This window comes from Chrysoperla carnea, chromosome 2 (genome assembly GCF_905475395.1).
Source record: "Chrysoperla carnea chromosome 2, inChrCarn1.1, whole genome shotgun sequence".
Lineage (NCBI taxonomy): Eukaryota > Metazoa > Arthropoda > Insecta > Neuroptera > Chrysopidae > Chrysoperla > Chrysoperla carnea.
Window position 1 is genome coordinate 75131795 of NC_058338.1, and position 24679 is coordinate 75156473.

Below are 24679 nucleotides of genomic sequence, written 5' to 3' on the forward strand. Positions count from 1 at the left end.
GACAACTATGAATTATTTTCGCATACCTTGTTCATTTCAAGTACTTTGAATTTTACTTTAAAATATATATTGTAAATACTTTTGCTTGATTAATAAAGTTCCACAGCTTGCTCTATTCATTAATTTCACCTACTTTCTTATTCGATTTCTATAAAATACGTCGAAGTAAAACCATTTATAAATTTAAAGTTCATGTTAATATAATTGAGTAATATTAATTATTGATTTCTTAAATATTAATTTAAATTTATGGAAGTAAAATACGATGTAATCTATTTATTCTTAAACATAAATGAAATTTATACATATTTTTTCAAATCATTTGCAATCACATGAGATAGACAAGTCAGACCTTTTTTCACATATTACACAAATAATTAAATTTTGTAGAACAAGGATATTTTATGTTCCAAATAATTTCAATATATATACATATTATTTAATTTAAATAAACAGATAAAATTGATAAATTAATAAACAATTAATAATAATTATTAATAATAAACTTATTACCAGCTATTAAATATAGATTTATAATCATAAAATATGGTGTTTTGTATCTTTTATCTCTAAATGAAATATTTTTAACAGGAAATTCTTATTATTATTTTTTTTATCACATTATAATGTCTGTTTTAAAAAAATTGATATATTGGACTTATTAATTGGTTTTCGATGTGTTTTATCTATTCTCGAATTTGTTTTATAAACTAAATTTTTCTTAAGATGTAGAAGTCGTGCCTAACAAAATATCCAGCACGAAAACTTTCAAAGTCTGGAACTTCTATTCCAGGGAATTTTTAATAACGCGCGGGAATCATTCATAACATTTTCTTAAATTTTCATCCTAAATAAATTTTCACCGTAAAATAATGCCTACAGAAATAATTTTCCACCTTTTCAAATATTGATTATGTAAATCGAGAATATTATTAAATTATTGATCGATAATTATTTATATGTAATAAATTTATATTAAGAAATCCGCATATTTTTTTACACGTGTCGTTCAAACTATACGAATTATAGTTTTTGAAATATTAAATTCAAAAAATACGAACCATATCTATAATGGAGCATAATATAAATATTATATTATTTCTTATCATTTACCGTCAATATAGTTTTAAAATTTTTTGTTATCAATATCTTTAAATATTTATTATTACGTTTATACACAAATATTATATATTATTTATTTAATTATTAATTTTGTATTTCCGGGCTTTTTATATAGACTTTTTTTTGAAAAATAATATTTTAATTAAAAAATTAATAATTTTCTATTAATATTTTGTAACATATTTTAATATGCATTACAATTCCTTGTTCTTTCTTATTAAAACAAATTTTTTCATTCTTTACAAAAATTAAAGGAATATGAATTTTAAAACTATTATTTAATTTTTATGTTTTAAAAAAAATGTCAAAAATACAATAAGTGACCCACTTTAATACCATGTATTACTCAAATCGTTGCTAACTATGCAATAATTTTTTAACAATATTATTAATTAACTTATTAAGTAAGATTCTTTTGTAAGTGTTTAATTAAGTGCCGACTGTTAATCAAATATATCGATTTTTTTTATATACAAATGGTTAAAAAGAATTACGAAATTATAACGACATTGACTCAATTTCCTTATTTTTAAATAATTTAAAAATTAATAATTCACCAAAACAAAATTATAATGAAAATTAAAGTTTTTAGAACAACACAGCGAATTGAAAACACTTTGTCTGCTCGATCTTCAAAAGTGCGTTTTTTCAATAAGTAATGGCGGAAGAAAATTTGTTTTATGAATAAGTGTTGCATCACCCAGTAATGAAAATAATGGAAATCAAATTCTCCTTTTTTTACAAAAACAATCCGCTACTCATTGTAAGTCATTCTCGCATTGTAAGTCACAAAAGAGGAAATTTAAGTTGTGTTTTTCTTTTCCTAATTAAAGATTGTTTTTGGGAAACATTAGAAAATAAACCACTTTTATAAGATTCCTTACTTTTTCTGATAATTTACGCTAAAATTTAATCGAATTTTCACTCTGAATGAGAACTTTAAAGGCTGAAGAATTTATAAGATATACTTTTTTTGATAAAAAAATTTTAATTCATAGTCAAATTTTTTGATCGCACTGTATATAAAATTTGTTTGTTCGCATTTAAAATACAAATAATCAATAATCAATATTTCGTAGAATTTTATGAAATTAATATTTCCATGTATTTTAATTCATGAAATTTAAACAGTTCAATTTTTATAGCCATTTTAAATTGTATATTAATTATTTTATTTTTTTTTACCATGTGTAATTACTTAAGTAATAAGTAATTTTTATAAATTTTTTTCAAGCAATCATAGAAGAGAGATAGTATCGAGAGAGAGTAGAAGTGGACAATTTCTACCCCATGAATTTCGACTGATCATGTTTTTGGCTGACTAAATATATCAATTTATTTTCATGATATTCCAAAAGAATATAAAAAGATGAACTATTAAGCACTTCAACTCTGCTTTTAATTGTTATTTCATTTTCGCAAATGAAAACAATGACCATTTTTGTAGAGGAATGTCAAAAAATTTTGTCAAAATTTTGAAATGGTTAAATAAATTTAAATAAAAATTTTGCAATGTAATTGTGATTGCAGACAAAAAAAATATTTTGGAACCTCATGATAACTTTTCAAGCAAAAAAAAATTAGTTTTTAATTGATAACTTTTCCGTTAATAAAAAATTAAATGACGTTTTTAAATGAATTTCATTAACTATCGGAACAAATTCTAAAATTACAACTTCATATAAAAAAAAATCTGTTTATGAATTTTAATGACTATTCTCTGCACTTCCACCATTTAAATTTCGTCTATTTCATATCAATGTATCGATATTTTTTGTATTAAAACGGAAGTTTTTTGAAAGTTGTATAATTCTTGCCCAAAAAATAAACAAAAATAAATCAGTATGCAAATATTTTTTGCAAAAAAATGACCTTCATAACATTTAGTATGCATACACATCCATACCAACTTCAAAACAAAAAAAAACAACAAAAAACTTATTACGAAATCATTAAATAATCATAAACACAAAAAAATTATTCATCACATGTTATTTACAATTTGTCACAATATTTTTAATGTTACGTAATAAAACAATATTAAAACAACAGGTATTGTGTTTTGAATAAAATAAAGATAAATTGAAGGTAATTATTGTAGGTGGAAGGGAAATGAATAACATAATGGTTTGTGTAAAAATATGCTGTTCCTACTCCAATTTTTAAGTACACAAAAATTTATTGTATGAGTAATTTAATATGTTCTTTTTGTACCTTAGTAGGCACACTAAGTGCAAGTAGAATAGAATACTAGTATTCACTGAATTGGTACTCTCTCTTTCTACTTACACTCAGTTTATTACACCGAGATAAAAATAACAAACTTGGTGAGTTGAATTGTTGAATATATATATATTTTATTTGTTTAAATAAATCGTTTTTTTTTTAATGAAACAACAATATACACTTACTATTTGTAGTGGCATAGCCGGAAGGGAAAGTTCCCTTGACCCAAATGAGATTCACCTAGCTATCCGTCAAGCCACAACAGTATAAACAAATATTTTTTTTTAGTTCTTTTTGTATCATTTAAAAGTAATTTTTTTTTTTTTAATTTTGCGTTTCCTTTTATTATTGCGCTTCGAAGATGATTTTTTGGAGAAACATATGCGACCAATTTGACCTCTCATGAAGTCATGTAATATCCAGTTTAAAGGTTTTAGAAAACAGACAATTTTTGCTTGAAACACTTTTCACAAACTGAAGATCTTTCAGTATTTACAGATAATTTAAATAATTTATGCCAAATTTATAATCTCGACTAAGATGTTATGTCTTAATTTAAATTCAAAATTTAGAACACCAATTACATAATTTGACCTTGATACTAATTAACATACGAAAAAAAAAAATTAAAATGTATTCGACATACACAACAAAAAATAACAGGTGTTTCCACTTTCGATTCTCAATAGACAATGAAATGTGAACTAAATTCATTCGATTTTTAAGATGTGACCTATTTGTTGCACAAACTATTTAATGATTAATTAATTATAACCGAACTACTACGCGTTTTCACTAGTGAAAAGTGTTCTAGTTTTTGTACTACGGTTTACAAATGTCGAAACTTCTAATTCTAAAATGATCACAATTTAATAGACTGATTTGATTGTCTCCAAATATCATGTAAATTTTAGAAAAACAAATAAAAAGTAGGTCTTTGCTATAAAAATTTTCTTAGAAATATAAACAATGACTCTTAAAATTTTTAATGTAAAAATTTATAATCAGGATATAATTTATAATCTTGAGTGTGTGTTTTTGTTGCGATGTCTAAGTACATCCCACACGAAGACAGAAGAATGAAAGTGAGAATTTTGAAAAACATAGTAATAAATATCTATAAATAAAAGTACATATTATTTTTATTATGAAATTACTAAATTATTACAAAGTAAATTGTTTTGATTTGTTTATAATTCTTGTCTTGTTGCATTCACTGTTTTATCTTATTCCAATTTTATTTATCCTATTTATTATGTAATAATTCATAAGTATAATTTTGTTTAGAAATGATGAATATTGTACCAAATCTATCCAGTTTTTGTAAAATATTCGATTAAGCTTTATTTTAATCCGGCAACTAAACTAATTAACAATTTTCAAATCAAAATTGAACTTTAAACTTAAGTTAATATGAGCATTCAATTTTATCGTTCGTATGGGAAGCTGTCTACAAAAATACTTGGGTTAATCGAACTCGAATTACTATTATTTTATTTATACGATCAATTCTTGTATCGCTATATATTATAAATGCGAAAGTAAGTTTGTTTGCTTGTTTTTTACGCTTTCACGCTAAAACTAGCGAATGGTTTTTAATGAAACTGTACAGCAATATAGCTTATACTTCAGAATAACACATGAGATATAATATATAAAGATTAAAAATTTAAAAGAAAAAAATTAAAAATTAATTTAATTTGACATTACCATAAATTACAGATCTCTGTAAAATAAGTCATTTGACATTGCCATAAATTACAGATTTCTGTAAAAATGGTCAATATAAAATATTTCACGGCCATCTTTTCTGATTTACTCAATGAATAATATACGATTATTATACATTTAAAAAATAATAATTACGATTCATATATAATATTGGTAAAATCCGATATACCAATAAAAAAATAATATTGAGCAAAGCTCGATGATCCAGGTACTTATATTTTTGAACAAATTTACGAATATTTTTCTTGTCTTTCTTATACGTCTCAATATCGAATATTATGATTTATTTAAAATTTTCAAAATAGATTATGAATTTTATACGATTTACATTGCCTGGCCTACATTAAAAATATAAAACTTGTATGAAAATCCACAAATATCACACATCAAAAAAAAAATTCCGAAAACATGTGAAAAATATCACACATGTTTTTCCTGAACTAATTTTCACGATACTATCCCCACCCCCCATTTGTAATCAAAGACGATATGTGATAATGTTTGTTTTTTTCTGTTTACTTCTTAAAAAGATTATTAAAAATTCTCGTCAGAGAGTATTCAAAGTATTATGTTATGCTTGTTCGAAGCATTTTTAGGTCAAGTATATATATATTATATTATTATTTATTAAAAGTGTGTATAATGTTGATTTGCGGTACGCAGTGTGTTAACTACTCATGTCTGTCTTAAAAATTTACTGTTTTTTAATTGATTTTTTTATTTATTTTCAGATTAAGATGTTTTTAATTAAGTTAGTTAATTTTTTTAAAACGCCAGTTTTATTTAAATACATAAATTATTTTTTTATTTTTAATTACCACAGACACACAAAATTTCTGATAAACCGATGTTTTTATTGGTTATATTTGTGGATTGACATCAATTTGAATAAAATTTGCCACAACAAGTCGAAATTAAAAACGCTTGGAGCCGAGCATGGCATTTAACAATCATATGTCAACGGTCTGAAATTTAAGAGGCTTTTCTTGAGATCTTGCCTAACAACTTTTTTCTCTAAGCTTGTGCAACAAACTCTATATTTGTGCAGCAAGTTTAAAGTTCACTGTATAAAAAGTATAAAAATAATTTTGCCAAAACGATACACTTAAGAAAATTTTCCTTTTTGACGAATTGCAACCTGTAAAATTTTCAATTTTGCAATTTTAACAAATAAAATTATATTTTGGCTTAAATATTCAAAATATGATTTTTCAATTTTATTTAAAATGCACTTAACACATAAATTTTAAGTAAAAAATACCTTGACCTGATTGGTTTATATATAAAATTTTATGTTTCACAGAAAATATCAACGTCATTTCCTCCTTAATACATTTAAAACAAAATGGATGAAAATGATATAATCAAAAATCTATTTTCACAATAATATATCAAATGGAAACATGTTAACGACACACATTCATTTATTACTATTCTAGAAAATTTTATATATATGTTGACTCTTAAGAATTAAAACACTATTCTTTATTTTCTTTCCTTTAATGATTGGAATTCTGTGGTTTGTGAATTCAATTTTATTTTTATATTAATATTAGAACTATGTTCCTTTATGCACGATAATGGTTTGTTGGTTGGGAGTTGAAGCTGAAAACTACAACTAAAACCAATCGATTCACGTTGCCAGAAATTGCAAAATGCTTTTTATAACTATCAATTTGTAATTTTGGTCAAAATTTTATGTTTTATCATTTAAAAAAATTGAATTGTAAAAGTTATCAGAAGTTAAAGAAAACAGAGATAATTTAAAGTAGGGTAAAATGCAATTTTTGTACATATTGGGTTGACTAATAAATCAAAAGTATGTCTTTTTTAAACTAATACTACAATTATTTCATACAGTAAAAACTAAAAGTAACTATAAAATATTTAAAGAATGACACAAGTATTTGACTTCTAAATTTATAATTTATCAAGGTACGAATCGAATATAGTTCCTACCGAGGGTCACACGACATCTCTCGTTTTTCTTTTTAAATTCGAAAACAAGACAATTTATTAAAAAAATACTAGACAATTACTTTATCGACAAAAAAACATCTTCTAGAAAAATTAAACCATTCAAAAATTAATAATTCCGTCGTTTTCTTTTTCTGTATTAAACTGTTTTAAAAATTTCATTCTACTATTGTCGTTTTTTTAGTACAAGAGCTCTCAACATAAACCTTCGTAAACTATCTGGAGATATATTAAGTTGGAACAATATATTTTTCAATAGGTTTACAACATTTATTGTCTGAAGTAAGGGAATCGCGATTTCTAACGTGACTGTGGTTAAAAATCACCCTGTGAATAATACGTTAACAAAATCATGCCAGGAAATAATGGAATGTTCACAATATTTATAAATTTATTATATGTATATAATATTCATAAACAAATATAAATGATTAGATAGAATTCAGTTGGATACCCGGAAATATAGTTTATACACTTAATAGTTAATATAATTTCTATGACTGACTCGACTCGTATGACTCATGGGAAACCTGACATTAAAACAAAAAGCGTTTTCAACAGTATATAAATATGTGTACAAAAACAGTCTTATAAATTGTAAAATTATTAATAACTTCTTGTTAATTCTGTTATGTATACAAAGCGGTGCGTATTAAGTCCACAAAAATATTGGCATGTTTTCAAATAATCCTGGGCAGAATCCTGGGAAGGGCAAAATAATATCCTATAGAGAACTAGAAAGTCAATATTTGCATATTTTTGTCAAAATGTAAACAAAATGACCCATTCAAAAAACTGTATGAATAGTGGCGACTAAATGTTTTTTTATCATTTCATTAAATCTTTAGAGACACGCAAAGTTTGAACTATACTCCTAACGTCTATAGCTCCATTTCGTAAGACAGATATACGAACAATAATGTTTTAAAGCTTACAATTTCATGGTTTGATGAGTAATGTAGCTAAATAATCTTCCCTATTTAATTTTTGGTTTGCTGATATATTAGTTATATAATTGTTAAAACATTTTCATTTCATCTATGAAAAAAACAAAAGATAATATTTTGAATCATCTTTGTCACGGAATAACCATGGTTCCTTTTTTGATAACCATTCTGTTCTCGAGAATCGTAAATATAATACGTGTTATAATCAAAACTAAATTGATTTCAGTCGTCAACTTGACTTTATCGTACAGGAAATTATTATTATGCTAAATAGTTTTTTTTCTTTGTTTTTAAAAATTTTATTATTTTTAGTATGTATCTGTCTATGTGGCAGGAAAAACCCATTGTTTGCAAAATAAATTTGAGATTTGTAGAAATCTTAAAAAATATCCAAACAAAAATTTGATTTATTGTAAATAACGGTTAAAACAGTTTTGAATAAATAGAAACTTCTAAATTTTATCTCAAGATTTTCATGAAGATTTAAAAGACATTTACTATTTAAAAAAGTGACATGATTCGGATAGTATATTCATTTTTGAACTGTTGAATAATAGCCATTGAAAAAACTGTTTTTTAATAAATTTATTTTCTCTTTTGTTGCAGTAGACACAACTGAACTGCCACCATATCATCATCAACCATCTGGTAATTCACCATCACCACCCCCGGTGGTGGTGGGTGCAACACGTTTAAACGGTACATCAACAATAAATGGACATCATAATTTGACAACGTTAAACAATACTCAGCATTCTTCACATCCACAAAATTTACATTCAAATACAAATGGCAATACCACATCAAATAATAGTTCGAATAGTAACAGTAATAGTAATCAAAAGGCATTATTACATGGTATATTATCTGGAACAGCATCCGTATCCTCAGCATCATCACAATCACATCCTGGATCTCTAAGTCATGTGCATGCGTTAATGACTTCATTTCGTTCGCATGTATATACGACAACCACAAATACTGGTAAGTTTCTTGTTTCTAGTTTTTAGAATTCTATTTTACACAACTTTTATTTGAAACTTCATTTTTTAAGTCTCATTATATGCCTCAGTGTTCAAAAATATTAGGAAATTGTTTCATCTTAGTACTATCTGAAAAATCAATGATGGTATCTTTGTTCAATTTAATTTCGGGGTCTTTTTGAGTTGGTTTCTCCAAAGCAAGCTAGAATTCGTGTCAAAATATCTAGAAGGCCAAATAGTATCATAAGTTGATAATATACCAACATTATCAATTAAAAAAATTGCCAAAATTTTTTTAACAAATCATTATCCTGATAAATTTTTGAATATAAAACGAAACGTTGTTTGAATTATAAAAGTGTTGGTAAAATGTATGAAAAATTTTGAATTATTTTAAACAATTTTTCATTTAAAAAAAATATACAAATGAAAAAGCACAAATAATGAAAATTAAAATGGTAAAAAATTCATACAAAGCGTAATTATGTTTTTTCTCGGATGATTAATCAAAGGTAAAGTCGGAATTAATTTTGTTTTATTCAAAATTTTTTCTCTTCAATTTTCCTTTGAGAATGTAAAATATTTAAAACAATTTTTTCCTAGGAAAAAAATTACATAATTGTATGAATGATTCTGACATCGTTCCTAATATGAGCCAAATATGTAAACGAAACAAATTGATTTGCATACGTGACTTCCGGTATAAAATTTTATGGTATATTTCATAGAACGTGAACTCAATTGTCTTGATTTCTTAAAACTATGACAGTTCTGACTGTGGTTTAAACACAGGAAAATAATAAAACAATATATAAATAGATTAAAAAAAAACTCTTATGTCATTCGGAAAGATGTCTATCTTTAAATATTTATAAAAATGTTTTAATTTATTCTTCGAAAACTAATTTACCACGACCCTACTACGTGCATAAAAACTATCTATTTGAAAATTTTAAAGAAAATAATGGTTGGCTCTAAAACTTACATTTTACTTCTCAACTATTGAGTATATCGTAAAACAGGCATGGGCAAACGTGTCTTAGAGAAGTCCCTCATACTTCTGTATCTAAATTACGAGTAAGAGAGTGAACACCTAACCAGTGTCAACCAGAAATACGAGTAAGACAGAGAGACAACTGAGACAGGTAGAGTCGTATACCCGTCTCGCTTTCACCAGCAATGTGGATTTGGATAAAGAGACACACAATAAAGTTTATGGCACACAATAAAGTTATAACAATTTTGGCTTCGACTTAAAATAACTCGCCCATGCCTGTCTTAAAATATTCAGGGACATATTAGGGAAACTATACTGTACTAAAAAGAAATTTATCTATATAACAATTTAAAAATACTCCTTTTGAAAGAAGTGAAACGTGAAGCATTATTTTTTCCATCGCTTCCACTATTATTATTCCTAAACTACATAGTACTTGGTATTTTGGGTAATAAATATAGTGATCATCTGTCAAAGGTATTTAAATAAACTGTATGCAATAAAAATAAACATATCACAAAATTTTCTTGACATGTGTAAATATGTATTATATATACCCAAAAATAATATTTTTAACCCCATTTTAATGAATTTCTTAAATTCACCCCCTTTTTTTCGACAATGACAAACAAAAATTATGTAAAGAATAAAAATATACACAAATTTTTGCATAATAATATTTTTATGCAATATCATTCAATATTTTAGGTAAAAATGTAATTTTTTTTTCAACCCCTTCTAAATATGATAACAAAAGGGTTGCATGTTGTTATGTCAATAAGAATGTATTATAAGGATGATACTTAAAGGGTTGAAATAATAATTTATATTTTTGGACTTAAACGTATAGAATCACGCAATAGGCGAGAGATTATAAATATTTGAAATAAACAATCCCCAAGTGTATATGAAGCTTATGTCCATCTGTTAAAATATTTCGTGAGGTATTAATTTAATATGTGTAATCCAAAAAATTTTTGGGGGAAATATTTAGATAGGTATATTTCTTTTGTTATTGATCAATCAATATTTGCAATTTTAAGTGGTTATCAATCCAGGATTATTATTTTTTCAATTTATTGTATAAATGTTACATAATTTTATTGTGGGAGGTTAAGTCGAAAGTAATCAGTAGCGTAAAATAATATTTTTTTGAGAAATTGAACGATATTACTGAGGGGTCTTTTTAGTTTTCAAATTGACCACATAATAGATACCAAAAACAACGGTTTTTTTCTCGAATTGTTCTGGGTACGGATTAAATTTTTTAAATTTGTACATAAACAGTTATGATCAGGAGTTAAATCGGTACCTCTTGGATTCATGCCAAGCACCTGTGCCAGTTTTGCCATAGAGGCTCTTGAAATTTATTATTTGAACTTGTTTACTAAACTCTTGTATACAAATTTATTTATCGCCCAAGTCTTGTTATATTCCCGAACTGTCTAAGGCGCTTGGCATGAATCCGGATGCGAGTGTATTTTGTTCAATTCTCTTTAAATATTTCTTATCAGATAATAAAAGTATTGTTTTTCTCCGCTTAAAATTAAATAAAGTTGCGCTCATGTTAAATATACAAAATTGCATGTTTAAAAATATTTTTACATAACAATTTTTTGAAAGGGTTTTTAAATATGGTAACATCTTTTATAAATGCAACTTCAGTTTTATCTGATTGAGATCTCGCAACCGCACCTTTTCAATATAAAATTAACCCCATCTGACAGAAGGGATGAAAGAAAAAAAAAAGGTTTATATGTAAAAACTACCCGTATTTTAAATATTTGTGCGGGTGTAAATTTATTTTTCGTCAGATTATATAAGATTTTGTAAATAAATTTACATCTGCTTTAATATAATAATAAATATCCATATTTAGGATTTATTTGATTGGTTGGCAGTATGACACGTGTACCTTAAATGTTTTTGTCAAAAGTCACAGCTGTATGAAAAAATTTTGATAGATTTATTAAATGGATATTATTTTCTAGTGTCACATAGTATTAATAAATGTAATTATTCTGGAAAAGCGTCTAATCGATTTCAATTATCATTGAAAAGTTATTTCCATTATATCATTTGTAAAATTTTTCAAATTTACACCGCGATTCAAAAAATTGTTTTGTTTTTAATTGGTGGCTAATATACTCTTTGGCGTGCCTTTTATAGGAAAAATATTCGAGAACTCCATCAATAAATATCTTTGGTAAAATCGAAAAATTTATCGTCATTTTGTAATAATAATAATTGATATTTTGTTTAATAGGAACTTTAAGATTAAAAACTTAATCAACCGGGATTCAAAACTACCTCTTTTCTTGTTTTTACTTGGAATCTAAATGTAACTGGGAAGAGCACAAGCTATGGAATATACATACAGTTTTTAATTTCGAAATTATTTGCGATTTTTACATAGGCAATTTTAAGTTTAAACGAAAGAGAGTTAAAACGAACTAGATTTTCATGAAATTTGGAAACAGTAGATTTTTCTGAACTTCTTTTTTTTTTAACTTTTGAAATACTTACAGTACAAGGTAGTAGGTAAAACTTCACTGAAGTTTTGAATTTGAAAATAAGTACTCCCCGTTTTCTTTCATTTTTTGTAAAATTGGTAAGAAATATCTCTTTCCGCATGTATAAAAAATGTATTAATCGTTATAAAACTATTTAAAAACTTTTAATTTTAAAATATTCATTCGTAATAATTACTTTCATTTAATATCAGTTTTCATAAATGGAATTCTTATTATTTATTATGAAAATTTGGTTCATTTTTAATAAATTTTTGTGATTAATAAAAATTATTTGAAATTATATCGATTTTATGTTATATTTAAAATTACAAGAATGAAATAAATGTATATTATAATATTTCTGTGAACTTCATTGATAAATAATTTTTATTTTATCACAAATAATTTATTAGTCAAAATGATATAAATTGTTAATAAATAAATGGTTGCAAAATTTATCAAAAGAAAACATAAATCAAAATGGAAAAAAAAAAATTGTAATATAAATAGTTTTGTTTAAAAGCAAAAAAATTCGGGTATAGGTAATTAATAAGTTTCCGTTTATCTGTTCGTCTGTTCGTCCGTCAATACGATAACCCAAAAACGAAAACAAATATCAAGCTGAAATTTTTATATCGTGCTCAGGGCGTAAAAACTGAGTTTAAATTCGTAAATGGGGCTACATAGGTCAATTGAATCTTGGATACGTAGGGCCCATCTTGTAAACCACCATTAGAGATAGAACAAAAGTTTAAACGTAAAAAATAATCTTTATAAAAAACAAATAATTTAGGTTCAAACATTTTTGCTTACACATCATGATTTACCCATAAGGGTAAATCGTTGCTGGTAGCTTCAACTGGTGGTACAAATTATCGAAAAATGAAGGAAATTTCAGGAATATAATTTGGAAAATTTTCGGAATTTTCTAAAACCAAAACAAATGGTGACATAATTGTGATGGTTTTTTAAACTCTTCTAATTTATTAAAAATAATGCAAACACTGGCATTCAACACTTTCTATACACGGTATTTCAACAAATAACTCAGTCAATTGTTTGTTTTCACTTATTTGAAATATATTATTTTTCTAAAATTGAATATGGTAAAATACGGTTTGTCAAAATATTATCGTTGACATACTTTTTGATTCCAAGTCTTAAAAATCCGTTAGAAGAGCTCTTTGTTTACGAAGGTAAAAATATTTGGACATCAGCTGATTACGAAAAAAAAAATTATTTGCATAAATTAGTACCCAAAATAAAAATTTTTTAAAACCCTTGATTAAACATGACCAAATATAAAATTCTCACGTTCTCGAAAAATTGACCATTACATCCTATCACTACCGTAGAATGAACGGTCGTTTTTAAATTAAACTGACCGGTTCTGAAAGCTATCTATCTTACAAGTGAATCTCAAATTTTGGACTACCCTCCAAAAAAAAAAAAACAGGAGATACCTTTTATCTATTCACTAAAACTGTATTATCTATTTAAAAAAAATAGAAAGACGATTATTTAATGTCCATTTCAACCCTCTTTGTTATTGATTTAATTTTTTTTAACCCCTTTACATATTTAAATAATTCGTGAGAAAATACTTAACTGGACAGTAAATTTGACCACTGTCCAAATATACAAGAAAAGGATTCATCATCACACATTAATCGTAACCATATAACGTACAAGGTTTTTTATTTTTTAATACACCTCCCCTTTTTTGCATAATTTAACTGACCTTCGAACGTATCGATATTGGGTCGTCTTTTTATCTCTTGTCCGGTGTGTGTGACCTTTAATATAAATTTTGACCATTTTATTATTATTACTTTTATTTTGGAGGGACATTAATTAATTTAAATAACGTTTTATTTCGCAAAAAAGGAATGAGGGTTTACATTATTACATTCTGGGAAAAGAAATTTTTGATAGACACCATAGTGAAATTCAGATATGCAAACGGTTTTTAATCCCTTTTTTATCATTAATGTTTGTATTCCGAATTAAAATATACTTTTCCAAATTTTGTTTCCATAACAAAAATAATTATATTTTATTGTGGAATGTTTGGCATGAAATTGAAACGATCTTTACAAACAAAAATATTATTGTATACAAATTTTTGCACGCTTTACGTTCAAAATAAATTTAATTCAATGATAAGTTCGAATTAATCGAACAAAAATTAACTAACCATTTTTTTTCTCAATATTCCTGTTAATTAATTTTGAAACATTTTGAATTACTTTCGGTTACCCGTTAATAAATTATGGATCTACTCCACCATAAAATTTATCCTCGAAAAAATTACTTAAAGGTAGATTAGGTTAGAGTGGCTGTTCTGGGGTGGGACACACTTATACCATGTTGAGATTCCGAAAAAGTGCTGGCCCATTCCCGGCCACTACTCCATCAACCATTTGGAGCTGTTTAGGAACAGCAGGAGAGCTTTGACGTCGACGGATTCCAGGTCAAAGAGGTCGTCAAAGAGAGGCTGGTTCAAGTAAGTCCATTTCCTCATGACAAGGGCTGGGCAGTGACAGAGAAGATGAGATATTGTCTCCTCCTCCTCAACACTGTGAGAACTCCTGCACCTCGAAAAAGTTCCTCTTATATATTTCTATAATATGGCGGAAAATTAAACATATTCCTGTTTTGCTCCCATTAGTAAAATTTTGCGAGGTATACTTTCAAAAAAGTGAAGATATTGAAAAACGGCTCTCTTTTAATATTAGGAAGGAAAATAAGCACACTTAGTTAATTAAAGGTCAATTAATATCACTTGTATTTTATCTGTTATCGAGGTCCATCTGTATGACTGTTGAATTTATCTATGACATACCCGTTAAAATATAATTTATTATAAAATTTTCGCCATAAAAGAACGTTTTGCAAACAAACAAGGAACTCTTCCCCAAAATAAAAAATTTCTCAAATAACGATAATAAATTCTCTCACAAACGTTTCTCATTACACATATTTTTCAAAAAAAAAGTCCCTGAAATAACAAATAAAAATGACAACTTTCTTATATAACAAACATAAATAAAATTTGTGAACAAATAAAAAATAACCAACCGTTATTTGTACTCCCTGATAATAAAGTGACCCATCCACAATACTGATTAATTCCCATTAACTAAATCGCTAACATCCATTAATATGTCCAACTGTATAATATGTTGATTGGGTAAAGTCTTGTACCTTGAATTACCATACTATTACAGTATTACTATGAGACATCAACTGTATGAAGACAAAATTTATTTACTTAAGTGCAAGCAACTAATATAAGAGTTGTACACGTAAATTTATTTTAATACTGTTTAGTGCAAAAAACAAGAATTGCTGCCTTTAAATCTCAGTGTACCTAATATAATACACTGTGAAATTCTGAGAAGGTAACGTTTGAAAAGACTGAATATCAATGTCATGTACTTTGAATCAAAACAACGTCGTGTAGAAATATTTTTTCTACCTTTTAGTTCAGCTAGTTACAAAAGCTCGTTTTTGAGTTGTCTTAAACTATTTTTTATTTTGTGGGCTTTAGTTTTTTTTATTAATATTTATTTATCAAAATTCAGTATAAATATGGTGGGAGCGCAAATAAATGTATATATTGAAATCGTTATTCCTGAAAATCCTGATCAGGATAATCAAATAAACTTATTAAATTATTGTATTGTCATCGGTCTTTGATAAGTATGCCAAATTTCGAGTTAATCCGACGTTTCGAAGAGGGTCAAAATAATGTTTAAAGTTTCCGTTACATACTAACATATTAAAATACGTACGAAGCTAATAAAAACGTGTTAAAAAAGGCTTTAACAATAAATTGTGATACTAGGTACAATACTCTCCCATATCATTGGCCAGTTATGACCTCCATCATATAATAAAGATAATAAATGAACAGTGCGGTCAATAGGTCATTGCGGACATTAAAAAAAAATAAAAAAAGATGAACCGGACATAAGCCTTTATCTCCAACCGGAATTAATAACAGATTGAAGAAGAGTATATGTATGAATTCCCTGTTTATATAATTTTTAGGTAGGTAACTTTTTTTTTGAGAAACAGGTTCCTCGTATGTGGTTCATTGAATAATGATCATCTTTTTTAAAGGAAGGGTATACACAGGATTTTACGTTTTTTTTTTATCTTCCTAACTCTATTGTATCCTGTGACGTATTACCCGATTTTTGTTATGATAATATGAAGATGTATTTTTTCTTCTTATTATTAATGTCGTTTGTTCAAGCAGTAATTCCTAAATAAGACAGGTTAATATTATTTGGTGAATATTTTTATTTTAATGTAAATATTTTTATTATGAATCGAATTTTAACGAATTTTTACGATTGATTCTATCCTATTTATGGGTGATCGGATATTAAAGCAATGTATAGATCAAAATCTAAAAAATTTTGATATGTCAATAATTGTTAACTGAAGCATAAAAAATAATTATTGAATTAAAATCTTACGAAGGATTTCCATGTACTTAAGCAGTAATAATTGCAATAATATCATGTAGTTTATTTCGAAAACTAAGCGCCTGGAGAGAAAATCATATGTGTAAATGTTTGCTAAAAACTAATTAAACAATACAAAAAAATTTTTTGAAAACTTTCTACTTTGCGCCTTTCTCCATTTCCTTCGGAAATTCGTTAAAATTAGTCTGATGAAATGTTTTGTAAATGTTTAATTTAAAAGATAAAAAATTGACGAAAATTTTCACCGGCGTAAATGATGTAAAATAACGTCTTTTTATTATTTTTAGTTGTTAAATTACCAATTAAATACTCCTTTGAGAATAATTTAAATTTTAACATTTCTTTTATTTCTCGTTTGTGTAATCTTTAGCTCTTACACAACTTAAGAATTCCATTTACCTTAAATTTATTTCCAAAAATCTGAAATCTATCACCTAAACATTCATCGTTTATGATCTAAAGTTTAACGTAGCGCTAGCAAACTTTATAAAAAATTATAAAATAATCTATTTAGAAATTAACTCTCAATAAAAAACCCTCTATAAAAATCATGAAAATTGGAATCGATTTTACTTCTACTTTTCGTTTAATCTCATTGAGCTGCTAACGCATTTATCAAAAAAATTGAAAACAAAATGTTCTTTTAAATTTTATTTTTGGGAATCACCTTTAGCCAAATTATTTTGGCTAAGATTAAACAAATACATAAGAAACAAAAAGAAAAACTTTCCTTATTATTTCAATATTATTATTTTAATCAATTTTTATGAACAAGGAATCAATAAAATAAATATTGATTATCGATCAATATTGACAATTTTACTCAACAAAGAACAGTTTTTGTATGAAAAACTTTAGTTAAGTGTTATCACATGACTATTACATATTTAATTTTTATACAGTGTGCTCACTGTTATGATATTCCTTCATCATTATTTTACAGCATTAACAATAATCGTCGAACTCACAATAATAAGTTTTCCTTGGCCAATTATCGATTATATTGGTAATTTATGAAACGTCCTTTAATTTAAAGCTCATGATAGATTAAATATATTTTATATTTCCCTGTTATTAAATCAAAATTCAAAATTATAGCTCTATGGTCATTTTTTTAACATCAATAAAAGATATGTCTTAAAGCGAAATAATGTTGTTGTGTAAAATAGAAATTTCTAGAAATTAATTAAAGAGAAAAGAAAAGATTTTTAAAAATTTGTTTGAATTTTTCAATTTTTTTTAATTTTTCTACCATTTTATAATTAAACTGATAATTGAAGAATGCTACTTTTTTTCCCCTCAACAACGACAAATAGGTTCATTACCACCAAGTCCTGCTGATTCGGGTGTATCTGATGTGGATTCTTCGTCAAGTGGACATACTTCATCTACCGATGAATTAAAAATCCGTTTGGCTGGTGGTCACCATGGTGCTGGACCCCAATCACCGTTAGGATATCCGGGACATCCACCTGGTGGACACCATCCTCAACAGTTCCTAGCACCTTATTATCATCACCATTCACAACAACAAAGTCATCATCAACAGCAGCAACAGTCACAGCAACCTCCAGGAGGTGGGGGTGGTACGCAACAAACGCACCAAATAAGACAGCAACCAACACATCATTCAAATTCCAGTCAACCACCAGCCGGCTTGTATACATCAGTTAGGCAACAAAGTAAGTGGCAAACTTTTATTTCTCTTTTTGTTTTTGATGTAATACATGAATTAAAAATCCGGGATAATGAACAAAATGCAAACAAAAATTTATTACTCAATATTACTCAGACTTAGTAAAAGTTTCAAAAAACATCAATTGTCTGATTTAACTGTCAAAATCAATTGATCTAACTCTGTTAGCTATGATAGATAAGATCATTTAATCGACGCTTATTGGTCAAATAAAACATTTTAGCAATTAGTCAAGAAAAATACGCCTAGTGCTTTACGGTTCTGTTTCGTTTACAGCTGTATTTGTAATCTGTTTCATATATTTTAAAAACGAGCAGGAGATATTGGAAATACAATATTTTAGAAAGAATTATTATAGGCCAAAAACCTGTTAATGTTAAGTCATTGTTTTTTTTTACAATAATGGAAGTAAAATTGATGACTTTAATAATAGATTTTAATAATCGCAATTATAAAATTTTAAGTGTCCGAAATGAACTTGAAAAAAATTTTAATTTTTTTTATAGCATTCAATAACGTAATGTGTAGACAGTAATGTAAATATTCTACGCGAGCGAGATATGTAAATATTTCCGACAGACAGACGAACGGACAAACTAAGTACATACATTGTGCAATTTAAAAATAAAACAAAAAATTTACATAATTTTTTTTCAAAATAAATTTTGTTTCTAAGTACTTGATTGTAATTAGCTTAGAGAATGTTTGCGTTGCATACTGCGCGCGCGTACATATAACAAAAATTTTAATACAGTAATATTTGAGGCAGGTCAACACCGGTAGAAGTAATCTTATTTTTTTTACATGTTCGCAGTTCGTCATCTCTAAATTTAGATTTTTTTCAATTATTTTGTTTTTTTTCTTTGTATATAAAAAAAAAAATTAACATACACTTATTGGCACTAATTTTTTTTCCAAATTATGAAATTTTAATAAATATGAAGAAATTTTCGAAAAATAGAATGTACTAATCATATGATACCTATTTTGATAATAGAAATTATTTTTTATGTACACTGCCAATTTTCGGATTGCTTTTATTTTCAAAATATTATTTTGAGACTTGAAAAAATTCTAAAAGTAACCATTAATAGATAAATCCTCTCGCAATGAAATCTATCTATATATTTCTTAAAAAAACATGGATAGTATATTGATATATATATACTCCAAGACCGAATCACATGGACACGTCTTAGAGATATTTCATGATTTTGTTCTTCTTTAAAGAATTTAATTTTATAGTTCCTTTTAGTTTTTACTGTATGAAATAATTGTAGTAATAATTTTAAAAAGACATACTTCTGATTTAGTAGTCAATCTAATAAGTTAGTAATAATTACTTTTGGTTTGATTGGGATATTTATTATGACATAATATACAAATTGCATTGTACTTACTTTAAATTATCTCTGTTTTCTTTAACTTCTGATAACTTTCACAACTCAATTTTTTTAAATGATAAAATTATGACAAAAAATACAAATTGACAGTTATAAAAAGATTTTTTGTATTTTCTCAAAATTCATGGCAACCTGAATCGAATGAAAAAGTTTTAGTTTCCTAGATAACCTAGATATCGGTTTTTGGTGTCTGTATCAGTTTTTTTGATTTTAATTCCCAACCAGCAAACAAGTATCGTACGATAAGGAACATAGTTCCAAAATCCCACGAATCTATTGTAAATATGCCTTATTTATGTAAAATTGAATTTTGCTACGATTGAAGCATCGGAAATGATAAGCGAAGTTTAGGTGTTGTTTTCTTTTGCCAACTCTGAAATCGATTGCCTCGTCTACCCACCACATATAAATGATGATAAATTATTCCGTTGCGGGAAATATTTAGTACAACATCGCTATAACAATATGTGTAAACAGACTTACGTCCGTCTATCCGCCTGTCCGTCAATGCTAATAATATTTTGACATTGTAATGTATATTGACATTAGTAATATAATAATTACATACACAAATTATATATTAGACAGTCTGGCTTTTTTTATTATTTTTAAACTTCTTTTGTGTAACACCGTGACTAATTTTTTTTTATTAACTACGTTGTGCAAATTTTTTTATTTTTGCGACCTACACCAACTGCAAAATTGTTGAATAAAGATGACAACAGCATGATTTGCTATATTTACACATGCGAATCGATTTATCTTTAAAATAAAAATTATGTCACAAGACAACATAATACAGATTCCTATTTTAGAATATTTTTATATTTTGAACTGCTGGAACATAAAGTGGAATATTTATAATTACCGCAATTATATTTATTTAACAACGTTTTTGAATTAAATCAATTGTGAAACGGAATCCTAAATCTTAATATATACAAAAATAATTTTAGAAAAAAATTAAGAACGATTGCATTTTGAATAATTTTTAATATCATTAAAATGCATCAGACTTTTAAATACTCGTCACATGCAAAATAGTAATTAACGTTCTGTGTTAAAATTTTCTACCAACGAAAATAATACCTTGTATATTGTCATGGTATTTTACAAATTGTCAAACCACTCGTCTCCACCCACAATCGACCCTTCATACGTCTTTCTCATGGTAATCGCATGGTCTAGATCAAATACATTGCCCTTTTCGAAATGCATTCGTGATATTTAAATATTAAGATTATTCATTTTTAAAATTATGTTCAATTTTTTTTTTTTTTTCTCCGAACGAAAAATAATATTTTGTACACCCATGTTATCCTTACAAATACTTTTCATGAATATAAAATGAATTTTTCACATGAAAATTTCAGCTTAAAAATTGTTTCTCATATGTCAAAAATCATAATGTAAATGATTATTGCAAAAAAAACAAATCAAAATTTGATATACTTTTGAAAAAAATAATCTCAATTTGAAAAATATAAAACGTTTTGAAAAATTTTAAAAAAATTGCATTTTTAACATTGAAATAAAATTTGAAGGTTAATCTTAATTTTATTTTTAAATACACCAAAAAAAATAATACATTGGGCGATAAAAGATTACAAAAACAAATATTCAGAATATTATGTTATCAATTTTTATTATAAGTCCACCAAAAAATATATATATATTGCACTCGAAAAAAATAAATTTTCAAATTTTTTTTATGTTCTCTGTATTATAAATTTTTTATACGGTGTTTTATGAAAAATTTCCCTCGAAATGAAATAAATAATTGCTGTTAAATTCTTTCTCAAAACACTAAATAGACCATGATACCAAAATTTCTATTAATTGTGTCTATGCTTTTTAGAGAATTAATAATGTTTGGTTATAACGAAATTTGAATTTTAAATCTCAACTCAAATGCCGAATTTATGGAAATTGAATTTGTCGATTTTCGTCATTTTTGACTTTGTTTTTTGTGACGAAAAAAATGGCAGTTCTTTAATTCTCAACATTTTTCAACCCTCTCGAAAGTCGCAAACTTCCTGTCATTTGTTGCGTATCCTGTTAATTGCTTTCTTTTTTATAGTAGATTAAAAAAAAAGTCGTCGAAAAACGGAAAATCGAAGAAATAAAAGTTTTCTATATATTCGGCGCTTAAATTGGGATCGAAACTTCTAATTTATTATTCAAACTTATCTTGATTAATCCACAGAGTCATCTCTCTTTGTACCTCTGATCCAAATACATATTAAACACTAGGTACATCATAAAATTATTTATTTAACAAAATATAAAAATTAATACATTAATAGCATATAATAATTATAATAACCTACACCAACACTGTACGAGTAAAGTGCACCCGAGCAAATATTTAAAAAAAAAACATCAGAGATATCAAATTTTATCTCTAAGCCATAATTATATTCCTTAATAAATAAATACTTATTATGCATATAATTTATATACAAACTCCTTGCGTTGGTTGAAATATTTTTTTTTTATTGGGTATTCTAGACATAAAAATCTTTTATTACTAAGTACCTAAATAAGTACTCTTCATTCTGCTTTTCTTGCTTCTACAGAGACTAATAATTTATGAGTGCAAAATAATTATATTATATTGGTACTATACTTAATTTTGGGGAATTATAAGCTTTAAAATATTCATAATTTCTAATATTGTGTTCTTGAAAATTTTAAATTAATAGTTTTTGTCAAAAAAGATCTATCTGCGTTATTTTGGGGGGTGCTTTTCTCGAAAACGAAAAGAATGTTATACAACTGAATCTTTTGTTTATCTGTATTTCATCTATTAGTTATTTCAAACGAATGGATCGATTCGAAAGACGATTGTTTATTCGAGAAGTCTATCTGATCTATTATTCGAAAATTATCGACACAAGGAGAATAAAATATTTACTTTAATATTCATTATTCTAAGGAAATGTAATGTTTCCACATTACAAAATATAACTAATCAACAAAATCAACTAATGATCTTTGTTTTTAAATTTTAGAAATAATTAGAAATAAAAAATGAAAATTGTTTTCATGACATTATTAAATTTTTCTTTTTTTTTCCAATTAAATAATAAAAAATTATTCACAATAAGATGGCTAATCAGATTAAACAATCAAGTTATATTTTACATTTTTTTAAAGTTAGTGTAAATGTGCATAGGTAATCACGTTAAGGGTATAATACATATTTAAAGTAGTCAGCCATTTTTAATAGTGATTTATTTTGAAGATTAATACCATAGTACTATTATTTCATAATATTTATAAAAAAATTCATAATGCATTTTTAAAAAAATTTCTTTTGTTTAAAATATCCAAATGTTATAATATTTATGAGTAGTTAATTTCAATTTAAACAAAGAACAATTTTATTATTGTTAAGATATAAAAAAAATATGTTTTTTTTTAAATTTTATATCACTTTTAAGTTCCGCTTAAGGTTGTTGGGGTAATACCGTTTAAATTTTTCAATGATTTAATTAAACAGAATACAAAAAAATTTTAATTAAATTTTTCCGGGGTTTTTTGTACTTTAGATGTATTTTAGATACAGAAATTCGAACTATTTTAAAATTTAGATCCCAATAGAATATTTAGTTCAATTGGTACGGTTTAAGTACATTGTAAAAAAATTTTACAAAATTCTGTTGCTTGCTCTGTCCCAACCATACCTGCGCAGGCTTAAATCTTAAAAATGTAGTTCATGGAATGACTAGACCATTCTTGCACATATTTGATTAGTAATGTTGTAAATTACTATGGTTTCTTGATATCCATTTATTTATTTAACGCCTGTTGAAATTTGAGTAAACCGGTTATCGCAGTTCTATTTTAAAGTGAAGATTATGACGATGTCAATGAGCGGTTTGATATTGGGTTGCATTTCATTAAAAAAAAAATATTACCCTTTCTAAAAACCGACATTAACAGTCGATTTCTTGAATAATAAACCCCAATATATACTTTTTTTCCTCGCAGGGTGAAGTGTTAAATTAAAAAAATAAAATTACGAATTGATAAAATCAATTTTTCTTCAAGTATTTTGTTTTTCATCAAAAAAAAAAGCTTAATTAAAAAAATATTTACCTAAGATAATTATTCAGATTGAAAGATAAATTGATAATTGCATACGGATCACGTGGCGAACTAACCTATCCTAACAAATTTTACAATGGCTATGGAAACTTTTTTTTCTGTTTCGTTTTTGTTCAATGTCCTTGAAATAATATAAATGAACAAAAACTCAGTTAATATGATTTCAGGAAAGTTTACAAGTAATGCATAAATTTTCCTCATTTATTTTAGGAAACAAAAAAAAATTATTGACATCCTGTTAATGAAAAAATTATATTAAAAACAATTGATAAAAAAAAAATGGTATGATTAATTTAATCAATTTTTTTTCATTAAATTTTTTAATTTACGATCAATAGAAATATTAAATATTATAGACCGAGCGATTTTTACAGAAATAATGGTTTCCCATGCCATACAGTCTTGTGCAATTGCATACTCAAAATAGAGCTACAGTCAAAATTAGTTATAACGATCGAACCGGTTATAATGA

At 25.9% G+C, this 24679-nt stretch overlaps 1 protein-coding gene across 2 annotated transcripts in view; it reads left to right on the top strand.

Annotated features, from left to right (window-relative positions):
• Positions 1-24679, top strand: part of LOC123292186 (ecdysone-induced protein 74EF) — a 241967-nt gene that overhangs the window by 196994 nt on the left and 20294 nt on the right. For both annotated transcript variants that reach the window (XM_044872748.1, XM_044872749.1), the window contains 2 exons: positions 8610-8987; positions 18312-18677. In XM_044872748.1, coding sequence (XP_044728683.1) covers positions 8610-8987; positions 18312-18677 — 744 coding nt within the window. The remainder of the gene's footprint in view (positions 1-8609; positions 8988-18311; positions 18678-24679) is intronic.